Source organism: Hylobates moloch, unplaced genomic scaffold (assembly GCF_009828535.3).
Source record: "Hylobates moloch isolate HMO894 unplaced genomic scaffold, HMol_V3 SCAFFOLD_2, whole genome shotgun sequence".
NCBI classification, from domain to species: domain Eukaryota; kingdom Metazoa; phylum Chordata; class Mammalia; order Primates; family Hylobatidae; genus Hylobates; species Hylobates moloch.
Genome location: NW_026652277.1, coordinates 83636536 through 83656125, shown reverse-complemented (window position 1 = coordinate 83656125; position 19590 = coordinate 83636536). Strand labels below are relative to the sequence as shown.

The following is a 19590-nucleotide window of genomic DNA, read 5'->3' as shown; positions in this document are numbered from 1 at the left end:
TTTTGGCAGAAATAATTATGTTGCTACCTACAGGTGGTTATAAGCTTTGTTTGATGTTTAAGCTGACAGGGAAATGGGGCAAAAAACTTTTGAAAGCATTTGTTTACTATTTACCCATATTTAACTACATCTCTAATAAATGTCCTCTAGTCCAGTACAATACCTTTGCCACCATTGTGACCTTTTTCCAGTAGGAATGGGAAACTTGTGTTCAGTACTAACTCAGTGTTTGTGTATTTGTTACCATCATGCATGTTTAAAAAGGTACACAGAAGCATGTATTGTACTGCAAAATCCTTATTCTAAAACAAGTCTAGAGTAGGAAAAAATAGGCGGAGAGATTTGACCCAGGGCAGTCCTGTATTACAATTAGAACGATTAGAGCTTAGGTTTTAGGACTTCTCTTTCATCATCCTAATAACATTACTAGTCCCCTCTAAGATATGAAAGGCATCAGAAACTTCCAGTCTTGAAGAGTTATTCATGTAAATTACTGTGTCTGTGTGGTTTTTGGGGGGATCAATATAAGCAGCATTTATTGAGCGGCCGCATATACGATGTATTAGGTATTCTAGTTAGGTACAGAATATTTGATAGTTCTGAATTTCATGCTCTCGAATGATTTGGAGTGCTGAAGGAGATAGTATAGAGACCACCACCACCCCCCGCCCATGAAAAAAAATTCCTCAAAACAAAGAAACAAAGATACTTAGGTCCTTTTTTAAGCTGTTTATCTTTTACTAATATACAAAGAGCATAGTTTGCTCAATGTAATATCTATTTGCCATGTGCTGTGTTCTTCAGTAGGCATTGTAAGTAAGAGTTTCTGTCTTCAAACTTGTAATTTAGAGTGAGGTTGGAGGATTAGACATATCTATACAGTGCTGTACTATGAGGTAAATTGTGTGTCTTCCTAAGAGAGAGAGTTGAAGCAGTGTGTGCTGCCTTCACCTTATTACTGTGCTTGATTCTTGCCCTTGTTAACCTGGTTTTAGGTTTCATATATTTTGCATTGTCAGCTCCCTGAAATTCTACTGGGAAATGGTTACTAGTATGTAGACAATCTGACAAGAAAAAGGAGGAAAGGTACCATGGGGTTTAATATAGGGGAAAGCCCAGCTGGTTGGGGGGACCAAGGAGAAAGAGTTGTGTGAGATGGGTCTTGAGGGAGGGATAGAATGTCTGCCAATGTGGGGAAGGAAGTCTGAGGCGGAAAACCATCGATCACATTCAGAGTTGTGAGGGGACTGACATGCCTGGAGCGTAGAGGGACTATTAGAAAGCAAGTTGGAATGGTAAGGTCGATTAACTGACAGGAACATGTTTATCTGAAATATTTTGAAGTAGCTTTCAGAAAGATGTCCACTTTTAATTTTGCAAAAGCAGTTTTCTTAGGTTCTTCAGTATTTCAGTTCTGATTATACAAATCATTGAGGAAAAAATGAACCAGTGAGGATGTACAAAAATTCCCCAAATGTTTTATTTCTTTGTCAACATTATTTGCTTATTTTTCAGCTCTTCACGTAATTGTCTTTGTGCTCTGCTTATTCTCTTTTGTACTTTTTCCACACGGGTGATAAAGCCCTGACAATTTAGTTTTTCTTGGTTTACACTTTCCTACAATACTAAAACGTGTGTAACCCCCTCACTAACATCTTTTCCAAAACGGAGTTTTCAAGACTTTCTCTGAAGCTCAGGACTGTTTTTTTGTGATTGTTTAGCATTGGCATTTCTCCAGCGGAATACTAGCCAGTGGTCCAGTCATGTGTGGAGGAGGTCATGCTGATTAACAAATTACTAGGCATATATTAATACGTTTGTTAACCTCGGATTAGTTGTGAGGTTTTTCTGGCTAACTTGTTACATGCACTTGGCTACAAAACAAGAAAACATCTCAAAAAATGTATCTAATTCATTTGCGTTGATATTCGAAGTTCATCAAAATCCTATCCTTAATGATTCTAAATTGTATAAATAATATGTTCTTGATTAATGAAGTATATGTGCTATGATTTTACCATTAGTTGTACTTATATGTGTGCATTACATATATGAGGTTCTCTTGATTTCAGAAGGAACTGATACAGACCAGCTTTGGTGTTTCTTTTGCTTTTTATTAGCTTTATATTCGGATAGAAAATATTGAAAGGGTTATAAATTGCCTATCCAAAATACTGCTGTTTTTTAACCTTATCAGCAGACAGAATAGTTGCTGTACTTGGTGTAGGTAAGGTTCAGTTGTCTGTAAGAAAACAATCTTGCTATAGATTTTGAGGAAGAAATAAAGTAAAAAATATAGATAGATGATAAATGTTTTACTTTTCAAATGTCGATGTTGTATTTTCAGGCATATGGAAGCTTTATGGTTTGCCTATCTGTATCAGTTCTCCTAGAATGACAACTTAACAGTTTTCCTGGTTGGGTTGTGTTAAAATCTTTAAAGGCTATATTCACTAAAACATATGTCTAATGTTTGGGCAGCCAAAGTCTGTGCAATCATTTTAACAGAGTATAACTTAGCAGCTCTCTTATTACCACAAATATCTTATTGTTAAAATTATATTAAAATATCATCAATTTGGAGCCTGCTACTTCATAATTAAATCATTCTGGGATGTGGTCAAGTATATACTTCTGAACTACCTTAAAAATGGATTGTGCTAAGAATGCAATAGCATAAATAAATTAAAAGAGGATATGCATAATAAAGTTAAACAATTTGTTTTAATGGAGTTTTTATCTAGTTAACTTTTCTTGAGTGTCTACAATGTTCAGAGCACTGTGCTAGACATCCCGCATAGGTTAATTTATGGTCATTCAGAAAGATATTTGAGTAGAAAGAAAATGGGTAATGGGGAAAAGTCATGGAGTGGCCAAACAAGAAAGAAGTTCAGAGTTCCGGCAGAACAGGGATGCCTTGATATATCTGCCTTTGGCAATGCCGTGTGTACAGCGTTGGGATTCTGATTGCTCCTATTGTGATAGTATGCCACGAATGCTCTGTTGGACGGAATGACTAACTGAAGTGGTGAGAAAACTGCGAGCCTTTCAGGACTGTTTTTAATGCTTTTTTGACGAATCTTTTAGAACAAATATTTTGTTCGTTTGCAGGGAACAAAGTCCTTTTGTTTTATGGTAGAGGAGTTATTCAGAGTCCTGATCTTCAATTGGCTTAGCTTTCCCTGATGCCATTTGTCACCCGTAACTCATTGGTGCTCCATCTGCCATAGGCCAGAATCCAGAAACAGTACTTAGTGGTAAAAAGTTGGAGAAGTAGATACTTGCAAATCCAGCCTTACGTGATCTTTCCTGGCTTTGATAGGTTCAGCTTTCATCCTGAAAAGTTGTTGAAACACTTTTAATTTGTTTCAAGTGATGAAATGAATTTATCTCAGAAGAAAATTTAAAAACTTTAAAATTTATTTTCTTTGGAAGAAAATATTTTTTAAATGATTATTAGCATTGTATCTACAATCATTTCTCTTAAAAAGGTTAATGGCCATCTCCATTGAAACATACTGTATTAATTTTTACTAAATACATCAAAATGCTAAGTATGGTTAGGGGAATTTCTTGACAGTTACATATTATTTTGCCTAGATATGTGAACATTAAAAGCCTGTTAAAGGGGACAAAAATATGTACTTTAATCAGAATATCTAATTAAAATAGAAAGAATAGAAAGAAGTAACATTCTCTTGTTTTGTAGATTTATAGTGATCTCATTTTCACTATACTAACATTGTTAATAATTTCCAAAGTAGTATAGAAAAGCAGTCTTCAGGAATTTTATCAAGTTAAAATTGTGAATGATAAAAAGCATATAACAGATTTCTACTATATCTCACAAAATGATTGAACTGTTTTCAGACAGTTCAATATATGCTAATTGAGTGTGACTGAAAGTATCAGTCTTCTAAATTTTTGCATTTTCAGAATTTTGACATAATACATTTTAATACTTTTAGACATTGGCAATGATTTTTAAGAAGCAAAAATGAATCGTAAGTGCTTTCCAAATTAAGTGAAGTAATTGAATGTAAAATATTCAGCTCAGAGCCTAGCAAATAGCAATTTTTGTGATGATCATTGTTTATGATTGTGATTGTTACTTCTGACTCCTCTCTTCTTGCTGCACTATTTTTGTTCCACTTGTTTGTAGACAAATGGCAATTTCCACACACTCAAAGTGTGATTACTTTTATTGTATTTTTCCTCTAGTTCTTGGTGTTTTAGAAATTTCTGGAATTATTTCCATATCTGTCAGCATAACTCCTCATCTGAGAACACACAATTTTTGTAATGCACATACAGAGGTGTTGAAGAACTTGAACTTGTCTGATGCCAATAGTTTATTATTGCTCATTTTGTCGAGTATCTTAATGGCTCTGAGGGCCAAGTGATGAGCTGGATATGGTCCTGACCTAGAGCAGATCACACAGAGTGGGATGGGAAGGCTGGCTCGCTGCGTTGTTAGTGTGCCTGTTTGCTGCTGGAGTTTGGATCTCAGGATTCCCTTGTTTCTGAAGCTAGTCCTAAGATATCACAAAAACATTATTATGTTTTTTGAGAAGATTATAACTACAAAATAACATGTATTTTTAAATCTTTGGCACTAATTCAAGGGCTTTCCCTTTATTTTTATTTATTTTAAACTTACTAGAATACTTTCAGTGATCTAAACATACATAAAGCAAAAAGTAAAAGTCTCTTTCCTATACTTCCTTCACTGCATTGCTCGGGAGAAACAATTTTTGATATTTTGGAATGAAAGTTTCTGGACTGTTTATGCATGTTGGCTCGATGTACATGTTGAAAAGATATGTTGCTTGGTGTGCTCACTGCTGTGGTGGTTGTTTTTCACAAAATATAAGATTATATGGTCCTGCAACTTGCTCATTTTACCAGTTAATTTGTCATGGCTGTCTTTACATGTCCTTAGTCTTTTTCATGGCTGCATAATACTCTACTATGTTGATGCATATTGGTCTATTTAGTCATTCCCCTGCTGAGGAGTGCTCAGAAGGGCTCCAAATTTTATCTACTTACAAATCATGTTGAATCAACCTCAAAGGTTGGAAGCTTTTGTTCTTGGTCATCTGTGCTTGATTTCACCATCCACTCTGTGGCCATCTGCATAGGCTATAGGATACATAGGCCACCTGCCGTGGTTGCTTGTTTGCTTTCAGAGATTATTCTAAAGGTCGTCATTTGATTTTGGATAGGCCTGAGGTCAGACAAAAAGGACCAATTTGGTTGTGTAGGGTTTTAGGGTAACAGCATTTTTATAGAAGTTTCTTATTTCTACCTGCTCAAAATTTAAGAGGCACCAGATAGCTTGGATGGATTTTGGCTGTCATCCTTAGACACTTTTATGTTGGCCAAGTTCTGAGTTTCAGAGCTATAAGAGTGGTCTGATTTGGAGGTTGCAGTGAGCCGACATGGTGCCACTGCACTCCAGCCTGAGCAACAGAGTGAGACTCCATCTCAAAAAAAAAAAAAAAAAAAAAAAGAATGATTTGATTATCAAATCTTTTTTTTTTCATTGTTTATTCTTCAAGTCAGGACATCTTTTAGAAAACACTTTGAAAATACATATGTTGTTTTGTGATTGTGGAATATTTTTGTCTTTTTATATTTTTGTACAGGTATATTGAAATTTAATTTGTGACTCTTACAAATGGCATAATTAATCACAGTCACAGCCAAATACAAATATCCTAAGGTTAGTGTTTCACTGGGGTTTGAGTGGTATTCATTAAGGTGTTCATAAAATTTTATGTTCTAAAGTCACTATTTACCTAGTAGATATGGTAACTTATTTTTGTCATGGCTACTGGCCATATCTTGGGGTTTAACATATGCTAGCTGAAACTGCTGCATACTTTTTAAATTCTGAACTATAATTGCCTAGAATGAATGAAATCTTTTATTTCAATAGATATTTTTGCTTGAAAGGTTTCATTTTATATTTATGAAATAGTAACAGATTTTATTAAAGGTGATATTAAATGGTTAGAAATCTAAAGACAAAACTGCCATTTCTCTTTGGTACTATGATAATTTTTCAACATATTTTAAGCAATAACCTGCTGTTGATTTTAATAGTTTTACCTGCCAACACAGCTGCCATCCTGCTATGATATCATTGCTGTACTTTTTTATTTAATATTTTACAGAGTGTATCATGCACAGTGTGGACAACCACATTGAACAACTATTGAGAATACATACTCATTGTTTGTGACATTTTACCCTTAAAATAGAGTGTGGTCATCAACCAGATTTTAGAGCACATTAACGAAGGAGGTTTACTTTTGTAGGGATTTCTTACTGCCAAATTTTTCCTTTGCTATAGCTTTCACATACTGTTTTTGTGTTTTCCTTTTCCATAAAACAGTATTTCTTAAGGCTATTGTTATTTATGTGCAAACAAATGAATAAAAAAACTTTCACTCTTTAACATGAAGAAAAATATTAACATTGAAATATGAAATACAGCAATTCAGTTTATAACACAAACATATCTTACAATAATGGGTATGCATTTTTAATTGCATATATAGAATTACAAATCTCATTTTTCTTTTCTACTGGGATTATAAACCATATTGAAAAAAATTTTACAGTTCAAAAATCAGATGACTGACCTGTCGAAAGTGAATCGTAACTTATTGGCATACAATTGAATTACTGATTTTTACACTATTTATTGAATGGATATAATTTACTTTTATTACCGAATTAAAACTACCATCATATACATAAAATAGATATTCTTTTTAACATCAGGTTTTCCTTTTCTCTTTCAGTCTGTGATCAAAACGGGGCGACTGCTCATCAGTCACGAGGCTCCCTTGACAGGCGGCTTTGCATCGGAAATCAGCTCTACAGTTCAGGTACAGTAATTCTTGGGACTGATTTCAATGCTTGTGCAGTTGCACATGCCAATTCCAGAAGAAAATAAATTACTTATCACAATATGTGAAAGCATATACTTTATGGAAATGTAGTGCATGCTTTCATATACTGTGATAAGTAAATTTTTTTTCATTTTTTATTCTGACCACACTTTCTGTTAGTTAGTTAATGGTCTAATTAATCTTCTAGAACAGATATCTTAAAATAGTAAAAGCTGAAAAATTTTTTATGGGAAGAAAGTTTGGAATGAGTCTACTAAATTAACTTTGTATTTGCTAGGTTAACAGAAAAAGAAAAATCTTTTTAATTTGAATCTGTTCCCATTCCCTGTTTATATGACTTGAGGTTGTTATGGAATTGGTTGATTGTGGCATTGATCTTAGATTTTCACAGCCTTCACGTTCTAAAAATGAATCTCTCAAAAGTCAATAATTTAAATTTAATAAGTAATTTTAAAATTATTTATTTTAGTTATTCAAATTATGCTATGGTATTGGAAATGCTTTAGAAATTGTTTAAAAACTCATGTTTTTTTAAGAAAAATGCCCATTAAGATGCCACATATCAGGAAAAAAATTTATACACCTCTTTCTGGCAAGTTTTACCTAAAACCTGTATTCAAATTTATATCATAGACATATATAAGATAATTTAAGGTAGTTTCATTCTTCCTAATTTTTACATTGAAAATTAAGTAGCCATATTTTAAATGGAAGGTGCATGTCTTTTAAATTCAGAATATCTTTGCAGTTTGCAAATACTTTACTTCTCTTTACTGGTGTGAAGATGCTTTAATTATTAAGATACATGAGTAGGGAATTCCTTTAAGAGTATATGGCTTACTACATTGCGATAGAATTATGATATATGGATAATGGTTAAGTTTTTATTTTTAGATGTTTAATCAGTAAACAATGATTTTTACCAATGAAATATCTTAAGTGCTAATTGCAAAATTACAAGTATTTGTAAATTAGATGAACCCAATTTAAACATAAATGTTTTAAAAACTAGATCAAAGTAATACATAATTATAGTCAAAAACGAAATTATTTTTACAATTTATATATAGTCACTGATAGTAAGAAAAGCAAATATTTGAGTTTTGTAGATTTGTTGTTTTCCTAGTTACTATATCAATTAAAATTTAAAACGTACTGATTATTATTATGTAACATGAGTACCTAGTATTTATTGTGTATTTTATACATTGAGTAGCATAATACAAAGATTAGGGCAATCATTTCAAGCCAGAGGCAAAACTGGAAAAAGAAACTGGATTTTCTGACTTACAGTTAATACGTAGTCTACTAAACCATTTGAAAGGATAGTGGCTGTTGCTAATTCAAACTTTGACAGCCTTGTTGTGTTTTGTTCACTCATTATTGATATCTCAGAAGTTTCAGTTGCATATAATTAAAAAAGGAAAACAAGTAGAACATAGTTGGAATTAGATACTATAACTCTTGTGAAGTTTGCTTTCTCTAAGTGTGCTTTTAAAATTTGATCTCTGTAAGTTATTGATAGACTGCAATTGAATACAACTTTTTTTAGACTGGAATGGAATTAGAAAGATAATCTAATCTAGTGTCTCTTGGTCTTAAATAATATGTGGTCTCGTGTTAATGGAAAAATGTCTCTCTGGCCCCAAGAATACATTAGTGAATCCCAGTTTGAGAAGAAGTATATTAAGAATTAAACATAGTCACTATAACTAACATAAAATATCATAAACATAATATCAAAATAAGATCCTGAAATTATGTGATAATAATCAGTTGCAAAAATTGTCAATGAGAGTATCAGAATATAATCATATTTATATAATAATATGAAGACACCAAAACAAAGCATCTTGTAACACTCTCAGACTCCCAGGAATGTGTTCATAGATCCTCAGGTGTTCCTAATCTATAGTTTGAGAAATATTGATCTAAACCAACTGCATTCTTTTTACGGATGAGTGTCATCCAGAGTGTTTGTGACTTATCCATTTTATAAAGACAGTGGAATATCTGGGATTAGACAGGTGGCTTGAATAAATGTTAAGTGTGTGCACATGCACTCTTTATTCAAAATCCCCTGCCTTCCACGAGGAAGATAATAGAAGTTTTGGACCCGTTATAAAATGTTCTGTTGTTCATGGTAAAATTATTCACCAGCTAACCACAGAATGACTTAAGACAATAGTGTAATATTTGATGGAGGAATTATATTTAATATTTTGGGTAATTTGAGTTTGGATTTATTACTATGAGAAATTTGAAAGGTACACAGTGTTTTTGCTTAATTCAGATTTTATTTGCACAAATAGAAAGTATAGAAAATGAATGTTAGTAAAATTTAATGAGCATGATATCCATAAATGTTTGCCTGTTATGGCTTTTATCTACTGATAAAGAAGATTAGAAAAAAAACTAGAGAGTTGAAAATTTTTTTTCATTGATAATTTTCCCATATAATGTTGAGTAATCTCAGTAATAAAATATACCTTTCAGTAACTCCTTCATGCAGATATTCAACTATGCAATATGCTGTATTGAGCTTCCATATTATAAGCCTTGTTCCATATTATAAGTGAAACCTGTATCAAATTACCAGTGCCTTGGATTGTTTAAACTGAAATCACCTAAGTTTGAGGTACAACTGCTTTCACCACTTAGCATGATTCATATTTCTCTATTTCTTTTTGGGGGTATATTTTGTAACGTTAAAAAAGATAAAACAGGGTTAAGATATTGAAAGCCAACTTTCTGGGACGGCAGAGAAAATGTACACGGACAACTTTTTCATTGTTATCTTGGAAAAGATGTTTTAAATCATGGATGAGAATGATGTATAAACTTGAGTACTTTTGATTAAATATGAAGTTATTGTTGTTTCAACAAATGCAAGTTTTATGTCAAAGGAAATGAAAAAAACATTTGCTCCACAGGCGATTTTTGATAGAAGATATCTGGTAGCTTTTTAAAAGCTCATGGTTAATCCTACAAAATTGCTTTTAAAATATTTTAAGAGAATGAATATTAATAGTAAAATTATTGTTTTTGAATACATTAAAATCTGAAAACACCTGAAAATATGAACTATGCTGTTTCATTCAAAAGTTTAAGTTACTACCTATATTAAAATAAAAAATATTGAAGAGAATACAGCACTATGGAGCGTATTCTTTTAAGTTTATAATTGGTATTTTTAGATAGAAAAATTATGCTATATAAAATTAAATATCAAATAAAGGAATATTTTTTATAAGAAGTAGTATTGACATTACTATTTAAAGCTTATTTTACTGTACAGATCAAATATGAAAGGAATGAATATAAGATGGAGTCATAATTTATTTACAAAACTCTAGTTTATAGCAGATGGCCCTTTCATCGTGCGAGGAATTCAGTGCCCACATCTTAGGTTTGTTTCATGCCTGCTACTTTTTTTTTGTAAGCCTATTTATTTTACCATTTTACAGAAGTTTATTGTTAACAGTCTTAGTTTGAAATAATGGTAAACTCACAAAAGTGATTAGAAGACTATATTGATTAGACATAATTTTAAAACTTATTTATTTAAAGTTTCTTCATAAAACATATATATATAGAGAAATAAATGATTACAAAAATAAAAAACAGTGCATCTAATCTACGAAGTGCTTTATATTTCTATTGGATTTAATTTGGAAATTAACCGGAAGCAGAGCAAGCTGAGGTCTGGTATATTTGGCCCCACTTTTGGGAAGATTTCTTGGTCAGTCATCTAAAGCTTCACTCTCTCTTCTTATCTTACATTCCCATCTGTTCTCACTTTAGGGTATGGGAACTTTTTCATTCTTTTCTTTTACTTGACACATACTATAACTTAAAATGCTTCTTTTAGGGAGTCATGAATTGTGCACCGTAATTTGTGGAAAAGTGCAATGACTATAGAGTTTAGATAATTCATTGTTCTTTTTATTGTGTATTTTAAGCAAAGATTTTATTGTTTCAGAAAATTATATGAATGAATTTTATTTGATGCTTGTATTCTTCAGCTTAATGTAACCCCAGGTATTTTAAGAAAGGCTTTAGTGTGCAAAAGTGTTAACCTCATCTATTTTAATATCCCCCAAATTGATTTATATATTCTAGAATGTAATGTTCAACATAGCTATTATTTATTTAAATATTAAGACCAAATAATTTATGGTATTTTGGCTGGTTTAAATAGAGTAAATTTTTTTAAGGATTGTAAATCAGCCTTTATTATTAATTTCCAACACACCTCTGTAATGAAAAAACAAATCCTGAGTCTGATAAGAGTTGTGTGATAATTTTTTTTAAAGCTATTGTTTTTTTCTCCTGCTTTGGATTCAGTGCTTAAAAAGAGTGCCAGAAATTTTAGGGATGTGGTTGGCTTAAAGATTTGAGTTTTTTTTTTTTTTTTTTAAATCACATGGAAGCAATAAGTCGGCAATAAAGAGTCCAATTGGAGAGGATGGTAAGTTTCCATACCATTGTTACATCCTTTCTGTGCGGTCTCTTTTCTTAGCATAAGAACTCAGAAATTGTGGATACCAACATATATATTTTTAAGATTATCAGATTCTAATAGTTTCAAAGGATTTTTATAGGGCCTACACAAGTCATTATGTAAAAGAAAACTTTTAATAACTTTCAGGTTAAAGGAATTTTTGCTTTTCTCAGTGTTTCATGTTAGAATAGTTTATGGAGAAGGATTTTTTCTTATAAACTTATTACTACTAAATTTCCAAGCACTTTGTTTAAAGATATCAATCTGAAAAGAGGGGAAAAGGTCCTATAGGGTCTTGAATTTTTACCATTCTGGAAAACATGTTTAATTAAAATTGCTGTGCTGATAAATTGTCATCAGAGAAAACTATCAGATTAGTAATTTGATGAGTAGTTTGCTGCAATTTTATAATCTCAATTAATAAAAAATTTACCAGTAATGCAAAACCTTTCCTAATAGCAAAGATAAAACAATCAGGAGAAGTATACTTCTATACTAAAAGATGGAGCCAGAGCATCAGAAAAACAGTTTAATGTGGAGTGTTTGGATATAGGATGGCATTTTAAAACTGTAGTTTCTTCCTGAAGCCTGTTTAGTATTCTGTAAACAGCTTCTGTGACCACAGATAGGAACCAAAGTCTAAATCACTCTGGGGCTATATTGTGGACTGGGCTGCTTCATTACTGTTTGTAGTTAAATCCATGTTATACTCTGTTGGTTCTCCTCCTTGCCCTAACCACACCTGCTCTGCTTCCATGTCATCTTCTCCTTGCTTGTTTAGTTTCTACCTTCAACCCTTTCCCCATTCTTTTTTTTGAGATGGAGTCTCACTCAGTCGCCCAGGCTGGAGTGCAGTGGCGCTATCTCGGCTCACTGCAACCTCCGCCTCCCGGGTTCAAGCAATTCCCTGCCTCAGCCTCCTGAGTAGCTGGGATTACAGGCACCTGCCACCCTGCCCAGCTAATTTTTGTATTTTGAGTAGACATGGGGTTTCACCATCTTGGCCAGGCTGGTCCTGAACTCCTGACCTTGTGATTCACCCACCTCGACTTCCCAAAGTGCCTTTCCCCATTCTTTCCTGGGACGTCTCAACCATTTGCATGGTTACTCTTGAAACCTTCAAATTTGAAACTTTCAAGATTTGACCTGTTGAGCTTTAGACCCAAAATTCCAACATTATGCTTATTTTGGTAGAGATAAAACATTTGTGTAATAACATGATTTATCTGGAAAAATTTGAATGTGAAGCAATGAGAAAAGGTAGGCATATGCACATGGTTATTTGCTAGTTTATGGAAATCAGCTTATATAAAAATGAACTCTTTCTCTTCAACTTTTTCTGGACCTTTTAAACTGTCTCCTTTTTGTTTGTTTGTTTGTGTTTTGTTTTGTTTTGTTTTTCTGAGACAGAGTCTTGCTCTGGCTCCATCACCCAGGCTGGAGTGCAGTGGTGCAATCTCGGCTCACTGCAACCTCTGCCTCCCGGGTTCAAGTGATTCTCCTGCCTCAGCCTCCCAAGTAGCTGTGATTACAGGCACCTGCCGCCACGCCCAGCTACTTTTTTGTATTTCTAGTAGAGACAGGGGTTTCACCATGTTGGTCAGGCTGGTCTCGAACTCCTGACCTCAAGTGATCCTCCCGCCTCTTCCTCCCAAAGTGCTGGGATTACAGGCATGAGCCACCGGACCCATCCTAAACTGTCTCCTTATCTTTGTCTCCAGCTGTTCACCTTGTGTCTAATTACTATTCATTATTTTCTTAAAACACACATCAAATTTTGTCCATTGTCTGTTTGAAAGCATCCAATGGATCCTCATTGGGTCTAGCAAAAGAAATCTTTATGTTGGCATTCAAGATCCTGATCTACTCAAACCAGTCTTCCAGTGTTATTTCTCACATCCCTTTTTGACTCCAGTATGCAGATCACACTGGCCTACTGGCTATTTCCTGAATGATAATTATTTCTTATAACCATCCTTTATTAAGTATTATGGGGATAGCCTTAATATGGGCATTTCATCCAAGAATTGGTGTCCTTGTTTTAGAGACAGAGTTTATTAGAAGAAGTAGATGATAAACAGGTAATTATAGTACATGTTAGAATGGAATATTCAGAGAACTACAGGATTATAAAATACTTGCTCATTTAACCCAGATGTGGCAGCTAAGTTAACTCGTGAAGGATAAGTATGAACTTGGGAGTGAAGGTAGGTGGGTATTTCGGGCAGAATGAACTATATGAATAAGGAATTAGGCAAAGGATTTGCTATTGAAGGAATTAAAGTGGTTTTGTGTGTTTGAAGACTAGCATGTGAGGCTGTAGCGCAAGGTAAGGGTTGACAAGTAGGTAGGAATTAGATCCTAAAGAATCTTAAATATTAAGGAATTTGTTATTATGTGGAGGAAATAGATATGACAGAGTAAAGCCAGCTCATATAGATGTAACTTCCAGTTTTCTCATATAATATATATAAAATGTACTTAATGGAGTTCTTGGCAAATAGAAAGTAGTAGGAGCTGAAAATATTACTGTCATTATTTAAGGCAAAGGAATATAAGTGAAGAATTTTAAGCAGGAGATTAATATAGATTTAAAAGTTAAAAAAACTCCTAGGTAGTTGTGTAGAGGATACATTGGGGAGGAGTGAGAGAGGAAGTGATGGAGAATTGCTAAAAAGCTAGTCACAGACTGCAAAACAACATTTTGGTCAACAATGGACCACATATAAGATGTTGGTCCCATGAGATCATAGTGGAGCATAAATAGAAACCTGATAATATGATGCTTGGTGTGGGCATTGCAGATCAAGTATGGGAAATGATTGACATTTAGTGCTGGTTCTGGGATATTTGGTTTTCCATGTGAAAAAATATGTATATAAATGAAAATATATATCATCTAGGTTTGTGAAAGTACAGTCTGTGATGTTTGCACAACCACAAAATTGCTTAATGCGTTTCTCAGAATGTGTTCCTGTCCTTGTGACTCATTACTGTATGTGATTAAACTAGGTGAGATTTGACGGTCTTCTAAACCAAGGACATGGGAGTAGGTTAGAGAAAGGTGAATTTTTCAGATAGTAGGAGAGAGAATCTGAATGAAAGACTTGCTGACTGACAGGAGTAGGGTGGGGATTGAAGTGGATGAGGGAGAGGCAGACAGAAGTCAAGAATAAAGCATAGCTTGGTTTCTAGGTTGGATGATTTTTGAATAGAGGTGCAGTTTCACTGAGATGGAGAATATCATTGGAGAACAGGTTTATGCGTGTGTGTGTGTGTGTGTGTATGTGTGTGTGTGTGTATGTGTGTAAGATAATGAGTGCATTTTGGATTTGTATCTGAAATGGGGATGAAAATGTGTTTCTGGAGCTCAGGAGAGAATCTAAGGTGTAGGAAATGGGTAAGGATTCATTCTCTTATACTGATATACTGGTGGCTGTGTTCATGGGTATAGATAGGGTCACATAGGAAGAGATAATCTTAAGAAGGGAAAGTTTCTGAAGAAGAAGCTGCCTGGGTTGAAGAAGAAGCCACACCAACATTTAAGAGAAAGAAAGGAAGTTATGAAGCAGAGTGAGAGGGAGTGGCTTCAGAAAAGGAAGGGAGTAGGAGAGAGCCATTACAGGAGACAAGTGCGGAAGAGTTTGACAATAGCATATATGGCCAAGAATATTAAATGCTTCCAGAATTTAAGACAGCTAAAGACTAACGGTCCTACCTTGCATGTAGCAACTGGAAGACACTGGTGACTGATGAAAACAGAAGGGTGGCCAGGAAGCCAGACAACGTTTAGACTGGTGAGTGAGTAAGTAGTGAAGACTTGAACCAATGAATATAGACTACCATTTCAAAAAAACTTGACTTTCAAGGAAAGGAGAGGAATGAAGTAGTTAGAGCTAGGTTTGATCTCTTAATGCTATTCACTTGGCATAGAATGCCATTTCCTCAATTTGCAGTCCTCCCTGGCAGCCTCCTTGTCTTCTCCCTCTCCTCCCTGCCCCTCTCCCTGTCCTCATTCTCTCCCTTCCCCTCCAAACCATCTAGCAGTAGGTTTTTAAACATCTATCAAACCTGACCTCTTTATTCCATTTTCCTAATAAACTCTAAATGAACTTAGAAAAAAAAAGAAAACCACTAAATCTAAAAGGAAAAGGTAGAAAATAGCTTATATTGGGATGGGTAAGACATTTTTAATCAGAAAATTAAAAGGCAACAGACTCAGTCATACTGTTACAGAGAAATATATTTGCATAAAATGGAAATTTTTGTATGGCAAAAACAAGCATGATTTTAAAAACAATGACAAATGAGAATATGTTGTAACACATGACAGAAAACTAACGTGTACTCTATTAAGCATTCTTAAATGTCAATATGGAAATTAATAGGGCCTTTATTTAAAGGGTCAGAAACAGATTAGTTTTATAACTATAGCCAGCAAACATGAAAAAATATGCCACTTACTATTGATAAAATGCTAATTTTAAAAATAAAATATTGTTTGTTACTTATAAGAGTGGGACTACTTAAAAATGAATTTTATTTTCTGCTGAGATGATGTAGAATGTGAATGTATTAGTAGAAATTGATTCACTTTTCCAGGATATCAGATTGAGAATGTGTACCAAGACTCTTCAAAGTGTAGATTTCCTTTTATTTAAGGAATTCTAGGAATCCTCACTTACGAGTTAAACACAAAAATATGTATTCTTCTCAGTGTTGTTCGTTTGATAGGAAAATATCAGACACATTATTAATGACAACAACAGGAATATATTTTAATAAGTTATGATTTATCCACTTGATGAATGTTATGGATTTATGAAAATCATTAAAAGAGTAGTTGATAACATTGTAATATTTGTATGAATAAAATAGTAAATGAAAACTCACCTGTATGCAAACCTACAGGTACTTTATTTGCTCAATGTTGTGAAAAGAAAAAAAAAACTTTATATATACATACATCTAGGCATAGGGAAAGAAACTTGCACTATAAGTCTTTTATTGATTTGTATTTTCTCATTGTTTCTTCATTGTTATGTACATACATATCACTTTTTTAATAATTAAAAGCTTTATTATATGTAGATATTTCTCTCACATGACATGGTTATTCTTTTAAATCTTCCTAGTTGTTTTAAATAAAAAAACTCATTTTGCTTATAAAGTTGTTTTGCAAAGATTTCATATCATTTATTTTGACATAATTCCTTTATCATGTGCATTTGAGTTTTGGGATTTACCGTTCATAGTGATGGTGGTTACTTACTCAGAATTGTGATGTGAGATGATTTTAAAACCATTGCCACCTCACCACATAAGATTTGGTTTTTCCGCAGGTTAGTGTCTGTCTTCTACAGGTATGGCATATTTTGATTCATTGCTCTTATTACAGAAGTGAAACAGCATTGTATTGGGGTATTCAGATTATTTAAGTTTTCTGTATTAATCAGTTAATTGTACTGAAACTGACATTACTAGCATGTAATTGATACTAACACTGGGTTCACTGCTTATTTTCCATCCCTCTTTTTCGTATTAAATTTATCATGAATTGCCATCATTCTTTTTGAAGTCTTTCTGGATTTAAGCCAGTCAGAAAAAAGATCATATTTCATCTCCCTGAGTAATAAGTGCCCCAGTTTCTCTCATGCAATTCTTGGTATTTCTGTAGTCATAAGTAGTCCCCCTTGAATTCAAAGGGGCATTCATACCAAGCTCTTCTACTCTTTCTCTGTTGTCACCCCAGTAAGCTAAGGAAGACATTTATATTTACATATTTACCAGTGAAGTTTCGTAGACTGAATGGACTATTAATTAGTAAAATACATTCTCTGAAGGAAAGCATTACTTTATTTAAAAAGTTACGGTGATTTCTATGACTTGGTCCCTTTTCGTTGTTTTTTTTAGTACCTTAAAAGTTGTAGTTTCTATTCATTGCAGTGATCCTTGAAAATACGGTTGTATCCTCAAAGAAAATTATAGTGGATTTAAAATATTTTATTTTCTTATTTGGTATGAAATGATTGTATTTCAGTATGCATATTTTAAAATGTACAGCCTTATCTTCAAAATTTTCTGACTACAATAAGGGTATTTAAAATTTTATACATGAAAGACAGCAGATAATGTATCCATAACCTGGCTGACTCTCTTGGCCACCTTGTACAACATTTTAGGCAAAAATGAAGACACATATTAAATTTGCCAAGAAATTTTAGCCATGTTTTGTCAGCATTGTATTCACAATCAGTAACAGGATGGGTCCGCCTCCTGGAGACAGAACTAAATTTCTCATTTTGTTCTGCCCTTTGTAGGCAGTAATGTTGGTGATGTTGATAGCTCATTTTGGTTTGGTAATTTAGGGTAATTAAACTTACAGATCAAATCAGTTTGTGTTTTGTTATGAGGGCCATTATCTATTTTGATGAATGAGTTCACAGCTCACCAAAATATAGTCGAGTTTAAAATAGACATTAAAATAGAGATTCACCTACTGCTAATGCATTTTCTCCTCAATTTGAAGTTAAACACTTGTGAAAATTAAGACAAGTTAAAATCAGCACTTATTGCAAAAAAACAAGAAGTTGAAAATGAAGTTTAAAAGCAGAAATCATCTAGTTGTTAATTGTTTTGATTTTTCAAATCTATCAATATTAATGTCTCTTCAAGATATCTGAAAATTTCCATTTGATTGGAAAATCTTGAATGTTTGATCATTTTCTTTCAAGTTAACTTAAAGAAGTGACTTTATTTTTACTTCTTGATTTATTTGAAGAGACATAACTTTTTTGTTTTAATCCTTTAGAGGATCAGATAATGACATTTGCTGTTTAATTCAGTTTATATTTCAGATGGCACGAAGAGTCTATTTGTCTTTATCAAAATTATTAGCTGAAAAAGATATAATTCATTACTGTTCTTTAAAGGGGATCTAAATATTTATGTTTTTAAAAATGTCTTAAGGTGACTAACATTTCTAAACCTACATTTGTATCATCCACATTTGTAATTGTGCCATTGCTTAAAATAAGTCCTCATTATTTCCTGTCTTTTGATAGGATTAGTTTGCTCTCTTAATTGTAACACATTTTCATTTCTTTTCTGGATTGATTTAAATTCTGGGCTTCAAAAAGCAATAGTATAAAATAGTTACCATGCCTGTATTATTAGGTGCCTTCAGAACCACTCAGACAATGTTTTCTCTGAGATGGCTTGTATTTTTAAGTGTTGCATTTTTCTTCTCGTTCTGCTAGTCTTTTTTCTAATAGCAATGGTTAACTCTAATTTATATTAGCAGTTAAAAAAGTTGAAACTTAATCTTGCCTTTTCAGCTCATTACTGAAGAATCTCCTGCCTCTGCACTCTGACACAAAATTTATGCTTTATTTTTTAACCATGAACTTTTCTGGGCATAGATTTCTACCTAAGTGTACATAGCTGAACAACTTGAGTGTATTTTGTGAGTAATATTCCAACATCACACAATTCTAAATTTTATTAAAACCAGCTTTTGTATGGCAGTTCCAATACACAGTGCAAGTACATTAAAATAATGGAGTACTGCATAAATGTTGATAAAATAGTCTTCTAATATGATAGAATGCCTAATTATGTATTCTGTTATCAATTTACCTAATAAATTAAATGTAGTTTCCATTTTAATAAAACCCATGTACTTTATAAAAATAGGACCTTTACTAACCTATATCTATACTGAGTCATGGGAGCCACAGTAGCTTGGGTAAATCCTTCTGGTAGTAAGCATGGATACTCTTTGTTCAGAGAACCACAATATCTTTTCTCCTTTCTGCCTGCTCTCTTGCTGCTCTCCCTTTCTGCCTTTAAAAAACAAACAAACAAACAACTTTCCGGACAGTGTCCTCCATGCCAGTCTTGTGAACATGTGGACCTTTGCAGCAAAACTATAATATTTTTTGTCACCATGGGTAAAGTAAGCATTATTTTGGGTAGTTTGTGCTTATGAAAGCTTTCTTCATCCTAGTAGACTAAAATAGAAGTATCCTGTAATATTAGATGAAAGTAAGGGAATGAAGTTTGATGTAGGCAAATCTTTTTTTCCTCCCTTGGGGTTGATCAAAGATGATACTCATTAAAAGTACTATGAAATTGCTGAATACCATTTGAAGAGCATTTGTA

At 33.2% G+C, this 19590-nt stretch overlaps 1 protein-coding gene across 3 annotated transcripts in view; it reads left to right on the top strand.

The window, feature by feature from the left end:
* BCKDHB (branched chain keto acid dehydrogenase E1 subunit beta) overlaps window positions 1-19590 on the top strand; it is a 245549-nt gene that overhangs the window by 165401 nt on the left and 60558 nt on the right. For 2 of the 3 annotated variants that reach the window (XM_032152583.2, XM_032152578.2), the window contains exon 9: window positions 6813-6899. In XM_032152583.2, the coding sequence (XP_032008474.1) occupies window positions 6813-6899 (87 nt within the window). Of the gene's footprint in view, window positions 1-6812; window positions 6900-15156; window positions 15941-19590 lie in introns of those variants that run through there. The other variant, XM_058434947.1, reaches the window with a different exon arrangement.